At 28.8% G+C, this 16,314-nt stretch overlaps 1 protein-coding gene across 1 annotated transcript; it reads left to right on the forward strand.

The window, feature by feature from the left end:
• The first annotated feature begins 2,187 nt into the window (after positions 1 to 2,187).
• On the forward strand, positions 2,188 to 3,798 carry LOC130945948 (uncharacterized). Its single transcript, XM_057874635.1, has one exon. It carries the CDS (start codon positions 2,382 to 2,384, stop codon positions 3,369 to 3,371), a length of 990 nt encoding a protein of 329 aa, XP_057730618.1. The 5' UTR covers positions 2,188 to 2,381; the 3' UTR covers positions 3,372 to 3,798.
• The last annotated feature ends 12,516 nt before the right edge of the window (positions 3,799 to 16,314 follow it).

Consider the following 16,314-nt stretch of genomic DNA (forward strand, 5'->3'; position numbering starts at 1 on the left):
GAGAAAAAATTAAGTATATAAGAAACATGTATCATAGTTTGTTAATAATGAGATACAGGTAGATTTGATTCATGAATCCCTACCATGGATCTTTTTGGTCTGTACTACTAATTATGTGCTAACTACCACCATTTATAAGGAATAGAATGAATTGACAAAAAGCTAAGTAGGATAGGGATATAAAACCTTAACTTTGGCGATTCCAGCTAGCTAGCTAGGTTGATGTGTAAAGTTGTGAACAAATTATTGATTCTATGGTTTATAAACTAAAATTCATTTAACATTGCTCACCAATAATCAACTTTTGAGTTCGAGTTAGCATATAAATCACTATGACTTACTTTGATTATCAAACTTTTGGTTGCATTGTAGGTCCAATTTATCAACTTTTAGCTTCTCATTTTTAATAAGATTACTAGCTTAGGCACAATTTGATAATTGTCTTAGAATAGAAAAAAAATTTATAAAAACATACACTTACTCAAATACTTATTACCTAAAGGAAAATTATAGCCTTGTAGTTTCAAGTTTGATTGTGTAGGTCAGTTATATACAAAGAACGGTTACGTTTCTCATAAGCAAGCAACCTTGAATATAATGTTGGATTAATTAAGAAGTGTGTTTATGTAATGACTAGATCTGCTCGGGTCCATAACCCAAAAAACATGCCCTATACTTAACACAGAGAATAATGAATTATGAATCATGATGCCCCTTATTATTATGCCTTGTTTCATGTTGTGTATGTCTATTTATATATATAACATTCATCATTCACTATCTCACTTATGTGACTTATTACACAACATAGAGAATTCAGAAATTAATTATATATGTTCTATCTACTTTAACTTGGTGGGGGAAGGGAAGTTGTGAGGGATATAATAAGATCGATCCAAATAGGAAGTAGTCTGTTGACCCAAGGTTTTAATAATAATTCTTCATGGGGTTGTATTGATTCAATGCTTTTTCTTTTTCCAAGTGCACATGATATCATATACTACTATTACTATCTTTGACAGTTAAAGTAGAGTTAGGAAAATTCAGAAGAAGAAGCCCTTATTAATATTACCATGTCTTAGCTCATATTGTGATTTTCCTTCTTCAAGAAATTTACTGCTTTTAATCATAGATGTTTTGGGAATAGGAGTTGGTAGGTTTACAGTCCAAATTTATTTTGTGGGCCAACTTTCACCATCACACACATTCATAATCATAGTATTCCCATTGCACTTGTTTCTTGGTTATATATTAAGAAAAGAAGAATAATAATTCAATTTTATTCTAGCTAAAAAAAGCATAAATAATCTTCTTCTATCATGTTCGGTGTTCAATGGCCTCTTTGGGGATCTGATCTCCCAATTCAGCTAAGAGAAATATCATTATTATAGTACTATCTAACCTCAAACATTAATGACAAATTAAATAAATATTCCATCATTCCCAGCACTTTCTTGTTATTAAAACTTGGTTTGGTAAAATATTTAAGTTATAATATTTATATTTAACAAATTAAATTAAAAATAATTTTTAATAAACATAAATAATATAAATACGTTTATTAAAATAGTTTTTAAAATTTAAAAATGTTAATAGATGTTAATATAAGAATTAAATTTTAATATTAATTAATTAATATACGAAGTTATATTAAATTTTTTAGTTTTGATAAGTATAAATTATTTAAAAAAAATTCTACTTTAAGTATTTTGAAAAATCATCTATTGTTTTACGGTTATAAATACGAATACATGTTTTATTTATTTATTTATCAAATGCAAAATAAAATATTTGTACATTTCAAAAACACAAATTTCTCTTAAAAAATTTTATGAAACCAAGCCTAATTGTGATTAGTAGTACTCCATACTCACCGAACACAAAGTGCACAAGTTAAAGCAAAATATATTATATGATCATGTCACAAAACTGTGCTGAAATTTAGGGTGGGAGGAGGGAGGATCCAACAATATATATGTATCCTTTTTAGGTAAGACTTTTTTGCTTTATCAACTTTTAAATTCTTGTATTAACTGGCATAACTGATTTTAAAAAGCACACGCCACCTAGGTATCTGCCTCAACCTCCTCTTCTTTTTTAATAATATAGAGGTATATAAGTAAAGGGTGTACTATATGGTAAGAAGCATATATAATATATATTTATTAAATTGAAATTAAATGGTAATGGTCCTTTGTGACAGCACTATTCTTCTTCTTCTTTTCCTCTGAGTTTTCCCCTTCACAATTCCAAAGACACATGCAAATGAATCAATCACCTCATTATGATTCCTTCATAGAACCCATAAACAAAAACTACCCATTATCCATTTCACCAAAAAGTTCAGATCTTTAAACAAAACTTACCAAAAGAACAAGAAAATGAGGGACATAATTTCATGTTTTAGTGAGAACGCAGTGAATGTGAGACAACAAGCTTCATGTTCTAGCTATTCATCATCAAGCAACGCTTGCATCAATCCAAGCCTCACACCTTCAACAAGAAACTCAGTTTCCTCTGTTTACAGATCAACACTCTCCAACAAGCACCAGATTCTGATGATCACAGTCACATGGTGCAAGAGCTTCTCCAATCAAGGACTCACTATAAGCTTTGGAACACAAGATCCACCATCACCACCTTTCAGGCTCAACACCAATTCAAGGTTCTTCAGGAAGAAGAAAGGAAGCAAATTGATGGTTGAATCTTCCAATCATGAGTCAAGAATTGAAGTCTTCTGGGATCTTTCCAATGCTAAATACGACACTGGACCTGAACCGGTTGATGGTTACTATGTTGCGGTTGTTGTTGGTTTGGAAATAGCACTGATCATTGGTCACATAGCAGAAGAATCAGTTACCAAGAAGCTAAAAGCCATGGCAGCAACAAGTTCGGGTAAATTCTCATTGTTATCAAGAAGAGAACATTGTTCAGGTAACACACTTTACACCACAAAGGCTCAGTTCTGTGAAAATGGAACGTGGCATGATATCATGATAAGGTGCAGTGGTGGAAATGGAAATGAAGGGTTGTTAAAGTCTTCTTCGTCTTCGTCGCTGTCGTCTTCGTCGCCACCGGCTCTGATGGTTTGCATTGATAAGAAGACAGTGATCCGTGTGAAGAGGCTTCAGTGGAATTTCAGGGGAAATCAAACAATTTTTGTTGATGGTTTGCTGGTTGATTTACTTTGGGATGTTCATAACTGGTTCTTCAATCCTTCTTCTTCTTCTTCTTCTTCTGGGTATGCAGTGTTCATGTTCAGAACAAGGAGTGGTTTGGATAGCAGATTGTGGCTGCAAGAGAAGCCTTCACTCAAAGATAAAGATGCTCTTGAATTCTCATTCCTCATCTATGCTTGTAAGACTGCATAAAACTGGAACTTGTTCATCTCACTCCTTATTTTTCTTTTTACTAAATGTTTTAAGACAGAAAATATAAAGACACTGAGATAATAGAGACAAAGATACACTCACTGATTGAGTGCCTTTGTCCCATTGTTTCTAGCTTTGGTTGGAAAATTTTGTTTTCCGAAAAAAGAAAAATTTATTTTGTTTATTCTGTATGTTTCTTCTCTACATAGTATCTCATAACATCTTTATATTTCTTTCTGTTCTTACAGAATTACTAAAGAGGCCTTTGTACTTGCTTTAGGTCCTCTTCTTTCTTTTCTTCTTGTAAGGATACATATTGATTCATTTCCTATATCATAGGAAACAGAGAAAATATTTTTAGAATTGTAGAAATGTTGAGTCATGAGGCTTATCAAGACAGAACAATTTATCTGTGTAATTTGTGTGATACTATGTCCTCTCTTTTTTTTTTTTTCACTAAAACAAGTTTGGATTCAAGACATGAATCATTGATGAAGATTTTCTTAAAGGGAAATTTAAATTTTGGTTTGCTTCTTAGCTTACTTGAATTTTATCCCTTTATAGTATAATAGTAGTAAAGAATAAAGTTAAGAATTTTATCATCTGAACAATATCTGGACCACATTATTCTCCTATGCTCCTACAAATACAAATTTTGTATGTATAGCTAAAAGATAAACCTCTTCATCATAACCATTATTGATGGAGACTATGATTTAATTTTGATTTGCTTAATGCTCGAGCTTATTGCAGTTTAATTATGTGCCTTAATTACTCTTAAGGATGAAGTATGAAGTAGCTTAAGATTAAGCTTGGTTGGGGTCACTTTCATTTGATATCAAAATCATTGGAAGCAGCTTCTTCAACGTTTTAAATAATGTTATTGTCTTTACTTGCTTATTACCAATATGGTCTATTCTTCGTTTCTTCTTCTTTTTCTGTCCTTAGACCCATTGACAGGTATTTGTAACACCATGGTCCCTGCAATATGGTAAAACAATCATTACAAGCACTCTTATTTCCATATGGTAAAACAATTTTTATCATGTTCATCCCTTTGAAGCGATGGTTTTTATAGTTATTTGTATATAAATTAATTCTAATCGTGTTCTAATAATTTAATTTTAAAGTACATACAAATATTTATAGCTATGAGCCTATGATAAATAATTAAACATTGTCCGGTAGCTGCTTGATTCTGGTATCTCATTTTATGTCCTTTCACTGAATACAAATTTATTCTTTACTTCAGACTTCAAAGGATGTTTCCTATGCTTTGCAAGTTAGTATGACATAGATAAGGGTGACCAGTAATCTACTTTATATTTAAATTATGCATTTTTTCCCCCTCTCGCATATAAATTTATCATGTCAATATACATGGAAGAATTCATTTTTACGCTTATACAATTAGGATATTTACTTATATAAAAACTTATAAAGTATTTTTTTATTTTTTTAAATAAAAGCCTGCATAGCAATTTATGTTATAAAAATTTTACAAAATTAATTAAATTTAAAATTTAAATATTTTTAATATTAAAAATAATAAAACAAATAAGTAATAATTTTATTTGTCTTTAAAGTATAACAATTTTTTATGTTAAAACTTATTTTATTTTCTTATATTACCGTATTATTTTATTTTGTTGGACTTAGATGTTAAACTTTAATTAATATATTATTTTATAATTTGAACAAAATTTATTTTTATGTTTTTTAATGTACTATATATATATATATATATATATATATATATATATATATTTCAACTTTTTAAAAAAGTTTTTTATTAAAAACTTTTATAAAAATATGAAGAAATAGGGAATGGGAATCTCCGTAGGGACGGCTGGAAAACGGGAAATGGAGAATGAAGTAATTAGTAATTATCAACATTGATTGTTAATTTTATTAATTAATCAAGAAATGTAGAAATAATACTTATCATTCATATATATATCAAATAGAGTTAATATCCAGGTGAAATGATAAATTATTAGAGAAATCTTTAAAATTTTTGCAAATCAAATAAAATAAATTTTAAAATACTTTTAAGAACATGTCACGTTAGTTATGCTATTAATTGAAAAAATTTAATTTTAATAATAGATAATAGATAATAAATTATTCAGAAAAATCAAAATATTTTAAGAATAATACTAATATCTTAGTAACAAAATAACTATGAATTTTCTGCTACTTATTTTTTTACTCACAAATATTTTTTCTTTTAAGAATTAAAAAAAATTTACATGGTCATTTAATTAAAATTTTTATTTAAATAATTTTTAAATATTAAATTTAAAAATAAATTATTTTTATTAGACAATATATAATTATTTGTTTGTGTATAATTTTTTTACACGTGTAAACAAATTAGTATTATTTTTTATTCTTTACGAATGCTTGCGACATCCGTGCTCCAGAAGTGGGCTGGGAGGAAGCCCAAAAGCTTTGCACAAATAATGACATAATATACTGATAGTGTTACTATGCAGCTTCTTTCTTTTGGGCCTAGGCCCAATATCATAAAAAAGTGTGAAACGGAGCCCGACCGAAAATATTAGTTTGAACTTGGGCAACCATGAGATCTAGTAGGAGGCATTACGTAACGGCCTAAACTTTGTTATACATAAACTGCAAGAATGTATTATGGTTGGCATTATACTCGTCAGTGCTTATTTCTTTTTATCCTCTAATTCGCCAAGGTTAAGGATTAATCTGTTGAAAATTAAAACTCTATTTAGTATATAAGGTTGTATTTATTTATAGAGATAGGACATTGAGATAGGAATACTGAGACACGATATGATGTTTGGCAAAGAAAATATAGAGATAATGTTTACAAAAACACTGAATTAGTGTATTTTGTGTTCATCCTGACAGAAAAAACACGGAGACACTAACAAAAAATACAACTTATTTTTATTTTTTTCATTATTCTTGTTAATTTTTCATAATTATATTTTTTATTATTATATTTTTCATCTCAAATTTTTTGAATAAAAAAATGAGAATAAATTGAATTTTCATAATTTGTTCTAGTTTATCACCAAACAGAATATAAAAACACAAAATTTTGTGTTTCTATCTATCAGTGTATTGTCCTGTCCTATTCTCAGTATTTTGTCCTGTCCTATTCTTAGAAACAGCCTAAAAGTTTGTCGTTGGCAAAGTTGCAAAAACCGAACCGGTCAATGAACCGGTGAAATGACCGATTCAGCGATTTAATAGTTTAACCGTGGTTCAATCGGAATTCAACCGATTTAATTAAATATAAAATAAAATTATAAAAAATTAATATATCATTTTTAATATTTAAATTCAATAAATTTTCAACTAAATAAACTTAGTATAAATTACCTATAACAAAATAAAACTTCAGTCATAAAAAATATACCTTTAAATTCTTTAAAAATTCTTATGAAGTACATTATCTCAAAGAAAAAAAAAGCTTGCCATAGTTATTGGCATCAATGTATAATTTAATTTTTTAAAATCAACAGAATTATTCTAAAAACTTCAACAAGGTACCAGCAATCATTAATAAAAATACTCCAAAAGTAACAAAAAAAAGATGAAAATCAAATGAAGCAGCAACCATATTTTCTTCAGTTAATCAACAGAGTTACATAGGTAATCCAATTGAAATATTTTTTGCAATTACAACAATCAGAATTTAATCTATCCAACCATCAGAATTCAGAATATAAAAACAGCAAATCATAATCATTATAATTAACAAAATTAAAAAAAAAAACAAATTGAACTACCGATCGAATAACTCAAGAAAGAGGGAGAGCAACATAATCGAACTGTGTAATTTTCTATGGCGGCAGAGTGAAACGGGGAAGAGTCCACGGCGGCAGAAAGTAACGCTCGAACTGCGCTATGAACTCGACAGAGAAAGGGCAAAGACGAGCAAAAACGCCGAGGACAGAGACGAGTTCAGGAAGGCCGACGATGACAATGACTGAAGTGGCTTGACGATACGACGAGGACAGAAACAGCGACGAGAACAACAGCTCCCAGTAGATCTGGCGATACGAGAATGGATCCAGGAGGAAAAGAGGGGCGGCCAACGACGACGAGGACAGAGGCAAGCTTGGCGACACCACGAGGACAGAGAAGCTAAGAAGGTGACGCTACTGGTGGTGGTGGCGGCGCTGGAACTCAAAGGGGTGGTGGCGGCGTGGAACTCAGAGGGAGAGAGAAAGGGGAAATAGGGTTTTCTTCTGAGAGAAACGGGGTAGCTGGGCTTTTATATGGGGCTTTTTTTAAACCTTTGAAAATCGTCAAACCCGACCGATTTTATTAGTTTATCGGTTAACCGTCGGTTTGACCAGTTTTTCATTGATTTTTTGTTAGACAGTTTCTAGGTTTACCCGGATTGGCTAGCTGATCGGTTCCTAATTAATCCGGTTGAACCGATCGGTCCGGTTTGGTTTTCAGAACCATGATCGTTGGCCAATAAATTACTGTATATACAAAGTGAGATTCAAATTATCGACACTTATTTAAACTTACTAGTGAGCTAATACTATTTCAACCCAATTCGGTTCTCATGAGTGGTTATTAGATCACCATTTATAATGGGCTTGAATTTCATGTGGCAACAATCATATAATTCACCCTATCATGATGACATGGTAACGTGGAAAATTTAATGGCATTAGAAATTTGGTAGTATTTGAGAACAGAACTGAATAAAATGGATAAAAAACGATATCATGAGTTCATAACTGTGCCTGAAGTTACATTCAACAATTGAGATTTGACCATCGAATTAAACGAAAAATATTAAAAAAATATCAAAATTTATTATTTTTTATTATCAGTTAGCAGGGACGGACCTAAGTACTAGGGAAGGGGTACTTGCCCCCACTAAATTAAAAAAAAAATGTAATAATTCTATATAAATATATATATTTATTTTTAATATGATGATACTTTTTGCTCCCATAAAAATTTAGAAAATTTTATTTTGAGATTTATATTGAAAATAATTTTTTATTAAATTTAATATGTAACCATTTTTATTTTGTTAAATTTGATTTAATATAAAAATAAATAAATAAATAAATTAACTCAATAAAAAATTTATGAATAGTATTAATATAATTTTTAAAATTAATTAATTAATTAATTATCACACTAAAACTCAACTTTTTAAATATAAATAAAATAATTAATATCTTTTTTTTTAAATTAATTGAAATAAGAAAAAAATAGTATCTATTTAGGCCAAGTCTCTGGTGGCCATGCCTATGGTAACTAGTGGTGGCTATAAAATGCACCTTTAATAAAATTCAAAGATGTGCTTACGTGGCAAAATCAAAACCACATATTCTAAAACCACACTTTTCACTTAAAACCGTAACTCTTCACAAAGAAAGGCGTCATCTAATGGAAAAAAGTAAATTAGAAGATTTAAGAGAAGAAATAATTAAGTTATCAAAATTAATAGATCAAAAATTAATGATTTTAACTAATGTTAACTGTAATGACACCGAATTCTTAAAATCAATACAAAATAATTTTTCTCAAAATCTTTATTTTACTATAAGTTTTATTGAAGGACTTCAAAAACCTGAAAAAACTTATTTTTCACACGGAATTTCTAAAAAATGTTTCCATGGAAATGATTCCCCACATCTATATCATACTTTTAACCCACAATTAAATTCTATAGTAGATATGCTTGAAGAAATATTAACATCCATAAAATTTTAAAGAAATAAGGAAAAAGAGAATCCCAAGGAAGAAAAATTTCAAAACATAATCAACATAACAGATTTAAAAGTAAAACCACCACTAAAATTATGAACATTGAAGAAAAATTAGAAGAAGTTACAATGCTTTTTAAACAATTAAAAATGGCTCAAGAAAATAATATTATGGAACAGGAATTTCAAATAGAAGAAGAATTAGTAAATTCTGAAAATATAGAAAATGAAGAACATATCTTAGATTATTCAAGTGACGAAGAACCAGCAATTCCAATACAAGTTAAAAATAAAGCTGGAACATCTAAGGATAATCAATCTCAATTTAAATGGGAAACAGGTTTTGATAATTATGCTTTTAAAAAAGGGTTTATAAATAAAGATTCAAAATATACAAAAATACCATCAAAATACGTCCCTAAAATCCAGGAAATGGAAGGAGAAAGAATGCTTGACTTAGATTGTAAAAAGAAATTTTCGAAAATTGGTTGAATTCCTTTTTATTAGAAGCTTTTACTAATCCAAAGTCTAGTGAATTGTCTGGAAGAGATATTTGGAATTACATAGGGTTTCATACTAAAGGAACTATAAGAGATTATATGACATCAAAAGAAAACCAAATAATAGAAGATTTAGCAACAAAAGCAACAGCTTATGATAAGATATTATATATAATGATGATTCTATATAAAGAATTTTTTGGAAAAAATATTATAGATCATAAACAAGAAGTCTATAATAAAGAATATCAAGAAGCAAAAAACCATTTAGCTAATATTCAGATATATGATCTATGTAATGTGGAATCTTATATATGCGAATATAGAATACATTATTACAAATTAAAAGAAGAAGATAAAAATCATTATCTTAGTATGTATATAACAAAACTTCCATATCCTGCTAATGAATTTATAATGGGAAGATTTATAAGAGAAATAAATAGAGGGACAATTGAAAATAATTTTGGTGGAGCAACCTCTGCAATAAGAGAGGAAATAAAAGAACGTTGTATGCAAGAAGCAACTCAAAAAAGATTTGCGAATATAATTAGAATTTGTTGTCAGGATAATGAAGAGATACCCCAAAAATATGGTCTTAATAAAAATTTTCAAAGAAAAAGAAAATATCAATTTAGAAAAAGAAAATACTATCCAAACGGGAGAAAAAATAGGTATTTTAGAAAAAGAAATAACGATAAAAACAAAAGACAAAAAAATGACTATTGCCCGAATAAAAAAGAAAATTGTAAGTGTTGGTATTGCCAAGAAGAAGGACACTATGCAAATGAATGTCCGAAAAAGAAGGATAAAAAAGGATCTTACTAAACAAATAGAAATTGCTAAGTCTTGTTTCATGGAACCATTAGAGGAATCTGATGATAACTTAGACTATATTTTTGAATATGTCTCGAAAACAGACTTAGAGACTGAGTAATAATGCCACATTTATTACTATAAAAATAACAGAAAAGTTTATAAATACTTTCATAGATTCTGGAGCAACACAATGCTTTGCTAGTTCAAATATAAAACTTGATTGGAAAAAATTAAAGAAACCATTAAGAGTTAGAATAGCTGACAAATCAATACATAAAATTGACCAAAAAGCAGAGATGGTTGAAATTTTTATTCAAAATTATAGGTTCATTGTTCCATCAATATATATGTTAGATTCTGGAATGGATTTTATCATAGGAAATAACTTTTTAAAGCTATATCATCCATTCATTCAAGAATTAACATATATAGTTTTAAAAGTTCCACACGATTCTTCAATAAATCAAAAATCAAAACGTATAAAAATACCAACTACTACTATAGACAAGATTCTAAAATTTAAAATATTTTCTATCTTAGAGACATGTTATTTAAATTTATACTTTCAGATAAATATTCCGAAAAATAATCTTGAAATAAAGATAGAAGAATTTTTGGATGAAATTTGTGCTGAAAATCCTTTAGATGTTAAAAATACAATTAACGAATTAATAAGCATTAAATTAAAAGATCCTACAAAAGAGATAAATGTTCCAAATAGAATTCCTTATTCCGCAAGAGATAGAGAAGAGTTCTCATTAGAATGTAGAGATCTTTTGGAAAAAGGAATTATAAGATTAAGTAAAAGTCCTCATGCGGCTCCAGCCTTTTATGTCGAAAACAATAATGAAATTAAAAGGGGAAAACGAAGAATGGTTATTAACTATAAGAAGATGAACGAAGCAACTATTGGTGATGCTCATAAACTTCCAAGAAAAGATTCTATTTTAGAAAAAATCAAAGGAGCAACTTGGTTTTCATCTCTTGATGCAAAATCAGGATATTGGCAACTTCGTTTAGACGAAGAAACAAAGAAATTAACTGCTTTTACTTGCCCAACAAAAGAATCAACAAGTGTGTTGCTCTATAAATGGAATGTATTACCATTCGGATTAAAATAAGCCCCAGGTATTTATCAAAGATTTATGGAAGAAAATCTAAAAGAATTAAATGAATTTGTTTTAGTGTACATTGATGATATACTAATTTTTACAAAACAGGATAAAGAAGATCATTTTCAAAAATTATTAATAGTTTTAGAAAGATATAAAGAAAAAGGATTAGTTCTTAGCAAAAAGAAAGCAAGAATAGCAAAACAAGAAATAGAGTTTCTTGGATTAATTCTATCTACTCAAGGTAAGCTAAAACTTCAACCAAATGTTCTAGAAAAGGTAAATTTATTTCCTAATAAAATAGAAGATAGAAAACAATTACAAAGATTTTTAGGGTGTATAAATTATATTTCCGATCAAGGATTTTTAAAGAATATAACAGAATACACTAAAAGCTTATTTCCAAAAATAAGTACTAAAAAAGAATGGAAATGGGATGAAAAAGATAGTATGCAAATTCAAAGAATTAAAGACCTTTGTGAAAAACTTCCAGAACTTTATATTCCAGAAGAAAATGACTACTTAATAGTAGAAACAGATGCTTCAGACATAACCTGGTCAGGATGTCTAAAAGCTAAGAAAGCTATAAAAAGTTTGGAACAAGAAAAAGAATCACTAGATTCTAAATATTCCTCAAAGGAATTACTTTGCAGATATATTTCAGGGACTTTTACTCCAACAGAACAGAGATATACCACTCATGAAAAGGAAACTCTAGCAGCAATTAAATCTCTTAAGAAATGGAAAATTGATTTACTACCCAGAGATTTTACATTAAGGACAGATTCGAGTTACCTAACAGGTTTCATACGATATAATTTAAAAGTTGATTATAATCATGGACGATTGGTAAGATGGCAATTATTTTTGTTACAATATCCAATAAAAATTGAATATATTAAGGGTGAAAAAAATGTTATTGCAGATACATTAACAAGAGAATGGAGTTCGTCTACAACGCATTAGATCAAGAAATTCAGAAATACGAACAAGAACTCGAAAAATGCAAGCATTGTCAGCAAATAAGGACACAGATCCAATCCCTCAAGAAGGCCATCGAAGCAATGAAATCAACACAACAACCAAAACCATCAGAGTTCAGCCAGCTAAGCGTGGTGGACAAATCAGGTGAAGAAAAAATTCCATAAAATAAAACAATTGCTAAAATTATCAAAAAATCCACCCAAGATAAAAAATATTATGTAATTTATAATGGCCACATGAAAGGAGTATATGATGCCTGGGAAAAAGCAGCACCATTTACACATCAATCAAGGATAATTCATAAAGGAGGGTTTTTAACACTGGAAGAAGAAAAGGAATCTTTCAGGGAATATGAAGCTCTTCATCCAGAGCAAACCCTAAAAAGAGCAGATAAAGCTCCAATTCAAACCCAGAGAACAGAAATAATAAGAAACAGTCCTACAAGGGCTGAAATGAAGGAAAAAAAAAGGGGTATGTAGATCAAATCTCAGAGAAACCCTTAACATAGTCCTGAATTGGACTGAAGAAAAAAGGGCAACCTTGGGATATTATCCTATTGCCAAAGAACAACTAACAAAGCTGGTTATATTTCCAGATGCTTCCCCATCTGACACCTATCAGTTTTTTCAGTATGGATTAATTGATACAATTTTAATTTTTAATGATTTGAAAATTATTAGTGAGTTTCCTGCAGGATTCATTGATGCAGTAAAGAGATTTAAAAATATGATTGACAATGTAAATCTAAGGGATATATCCCTAAAATTTACGAATAGTCAACCTATTTTTAATGAAGAAGAAGAATGTTTGGTTCTAGCACATCAAGTAATCTTCATGTCTGTCTTCCCAGGAAACTTTTAACCAATTGATCAAGTTCAAGATTTAACAATCTACAGTCATGAAGGAAGACTAGCCAGCACACTAGCAAGGGTCTTCGAAAGAACTCAAAAGATAACAAGGGAATCTCACACAAGAATCAATTATAAAAGTAGAAATACTTTGCTTGTGTCCAGTAAAAGGAATGAAATTGAGGAAAGAGAGATAAGACTCTTAGTGGAATTTGAATCAGCATTCTACAACTTATCTGGACTCTTAGAAAAGCTCTCCGAAGGGATAAAGAGGAATCTCTGCTATTTGATAAAAGACAGAGAAGACCACAAGTGCCAGCTATGTGTCTCAGAGTTATCTGAAGAAAGCAATAATGAAACGGAATCAACCCACATGATAAAGGAAGAAGACAACGCATCTGAAGGTCACATAATGAAAGAGGAAGACAGCACATCTGAAGCATCTCTCAACATTATTGCATAGTGACGTAAGCGCTTAGGTCATAGAGCACCAACAATGTAGCTGGTGCAAGATAATAAACAATGACGTAAGCAATGACGTCATAAGAAGGGTAAGGATGGGAATTGTCCATCAGACCCAACCATTATAAATAGGTTGCTTAGGCAATTGTAGAAGGCATCAGAAAACAGAAAGCAGGAGGCTAAGAGTACTCATATGCTAGGAGAGCAAAGAGGAAGCTGCCGAGGCGATTCTGTAGTCTGAAAAAAGAATTCCCTTAGGAAAAAATAGTTTTAAACTCCCTTCTGGAGTTAATATCTATAATCTCCCCTTTGGAGATAAAAACATCTTATGTAAAATATACTAAATAAAGGAAGTTTTTCTCCAGAAAGGTACGCCTTTATCCTAATCTCTTAGTTATGAATTATTTAGAAAGTTTAGAATTAATGGAAGAATCTGATTATTATAAATTAACTGCTTTATTAGATAATGAAAAACAGGCTGTTCTAAAAACAGAATTAAATCTCAAATCAAATGAAAATTTTAATAAACAAAATCTTTTAAAAGAAGTTTTTAATAGAAAAAATATAATATACTATGGAAAAATTCAACTTGAAGCCCCTATAAAGATAAAATCCGCTAATGGAGAACTTGAAATAGCTTTGATAAATGATGAAGAATTGAGTAAACAGATTGAGAAAATTAAGGATCAACAAAAAGATCTAAAATTGGATGGATTCATATTAGTACTATACAAGTCTTAATCAAATCTACATATATGAAATGAATTAATTCACCAATAAGCTTAGTAATCTGTGATAAAAGAATTACTGATGACCCAATAGATCAAATAATTAGAATTGTTCATGGAAACTTGGCAAACGTAAATGTTAAATTCAATGCCCATCTTGGATACGCTATACCTTTATCAACTGAAAATCTTGGAAGATCTATAAGTTTAGCTTATAAATTTCACAGAAAGAATCTAATGGAACAAGATGATGAACCATTTTCAATTATATATACAATAAATTACGCTTTAACAAATAGCCATCATAGTATAATATTTAAAAACAGAGAAAGGATTTATGTTGATGGATTATTTCAGAAAATTATAAAAACAGAAATACCAAAATATAAAGCTATTGAAAATCCAGTTCTATTACTAAAAGAACCATCAGGAAAATTAATTTCATCGAATTTTCAAATAAGAGAATCTAAAATTAATAGTCCTTTAAGTTTATCTAAGTTAAAAATTAAAGAAGAAAGTTCTGAAATAAAAGAACTAACAAAAAAGGTCGAAAAATTAAATGAGACCCTAAACACTAAACTATGACAATAAATAAAGAAGAAATATATGTAACTTATCAAGACAAGAAACAAGAGCTCTTTGAAAGAGAAAATCGTTTGAATTATTTACAGTTTTCTGAAATAAATCAAAGAGCATTTGAAGCCCTAAAAATAATCTATGACAAGTTGAAAAGAGAAGTTGAAGAGCTAGAAAAATTAATAGAATCTCTAGAAAATAGTGATGAATCGATGATAGAGTTTGCGAAAATTTTAAATAATGAAGCATAAAAAGATTGAAAAACCAGAAAATAAAATAAAAAGAAATAGGATGAGAAAATTAAAAAGTAAAATAAAGGAGTATAAAAGGGAATTAAATAATCTTCAGATTGAAATTGATGATCTTATAATAAAAAAGATAGAAATAAGAATAAATATAAACAAGTTGGAATTAAACTTAAAAAATTTATAAATGCCTGGAAAATCATATTATGACTTAAAAGAATTAAAGCTGCTGAAAGAAAAAATGGAGAATGAAATTGAAAAATTAAACAGATATTTAGAAACAAGAGAAAGTGTAGAAATAAAAGAAGTTATTGAGGATTTGAGAAATTATATTAAAGAAAAAGACAAACAGATAAAAGATTTTATATACAGTAATCCATGCAAAAAAGAATATTATAAACTAAAACAAGATTAAAAAGTTAAAAATTTTGAAATGGTCAATACTTTAGAATTTACAAATTATTTTTATTCGAAGTTAAAAATTAAAAATTTGGTATCAGAGCCAAGTTAACTATTAAGGGTAACACTTTCTCTTTAAGCAACACTTTTAGTGATACGCTTTTAAATTAAAAAAAAAAACCAGATGTCCACAATTAATTGGTAAACTCCTTGTAGGCACTATAGCCACAATAAAACAATGGCTACGATAGAACGCACCATCTATTTATTAATTAAGATTCTTTATTTTAAAATTTTATAATATTTTTTAATTTTATCTCTTAAATAATCTTGTTTGTAATAACTATTTTAGATTAAAAAATATTTTATGTCATAAATAGTATAATAAATAAATTTTTTAATAATTTAATGAGTGGTAATTAATATTTGAAAATTATAATGAGTAGTTAAACAATTGTTTAAAATCATATAAGTTAATTTTGATATATCAAAATATGTATATTTTTTTACATAATCATTTAATTACAGTTATTGTTTTAAATAA

Source organism: Arachis stenosperma, chromosome 8 (genome assembly GCF_014773155.1).
Source record: "Arachis stenosperma cultivar V10309 chromosome 8, arast.V10309.gnm1.PFL2, whole genome shotgun sequence".
Classification (NCBI taxonomy): domain Eukaryota; kingdom Viridiplantae; phylum Streptophyta; class Magnoliopsida; order Fabales; family Fabaceae; genus Arachis; species Arachis stenosperma.

What these genes read in the sequence shown, in the direction of transcription:
- LOC130945948 (XM_057874635.1), top strand. Translation starts at nt 2,382, where the DNA reads ATGAGGGACATAATTTCATGTTTTAGTGAGAACGCAGTGAATGTGAGA.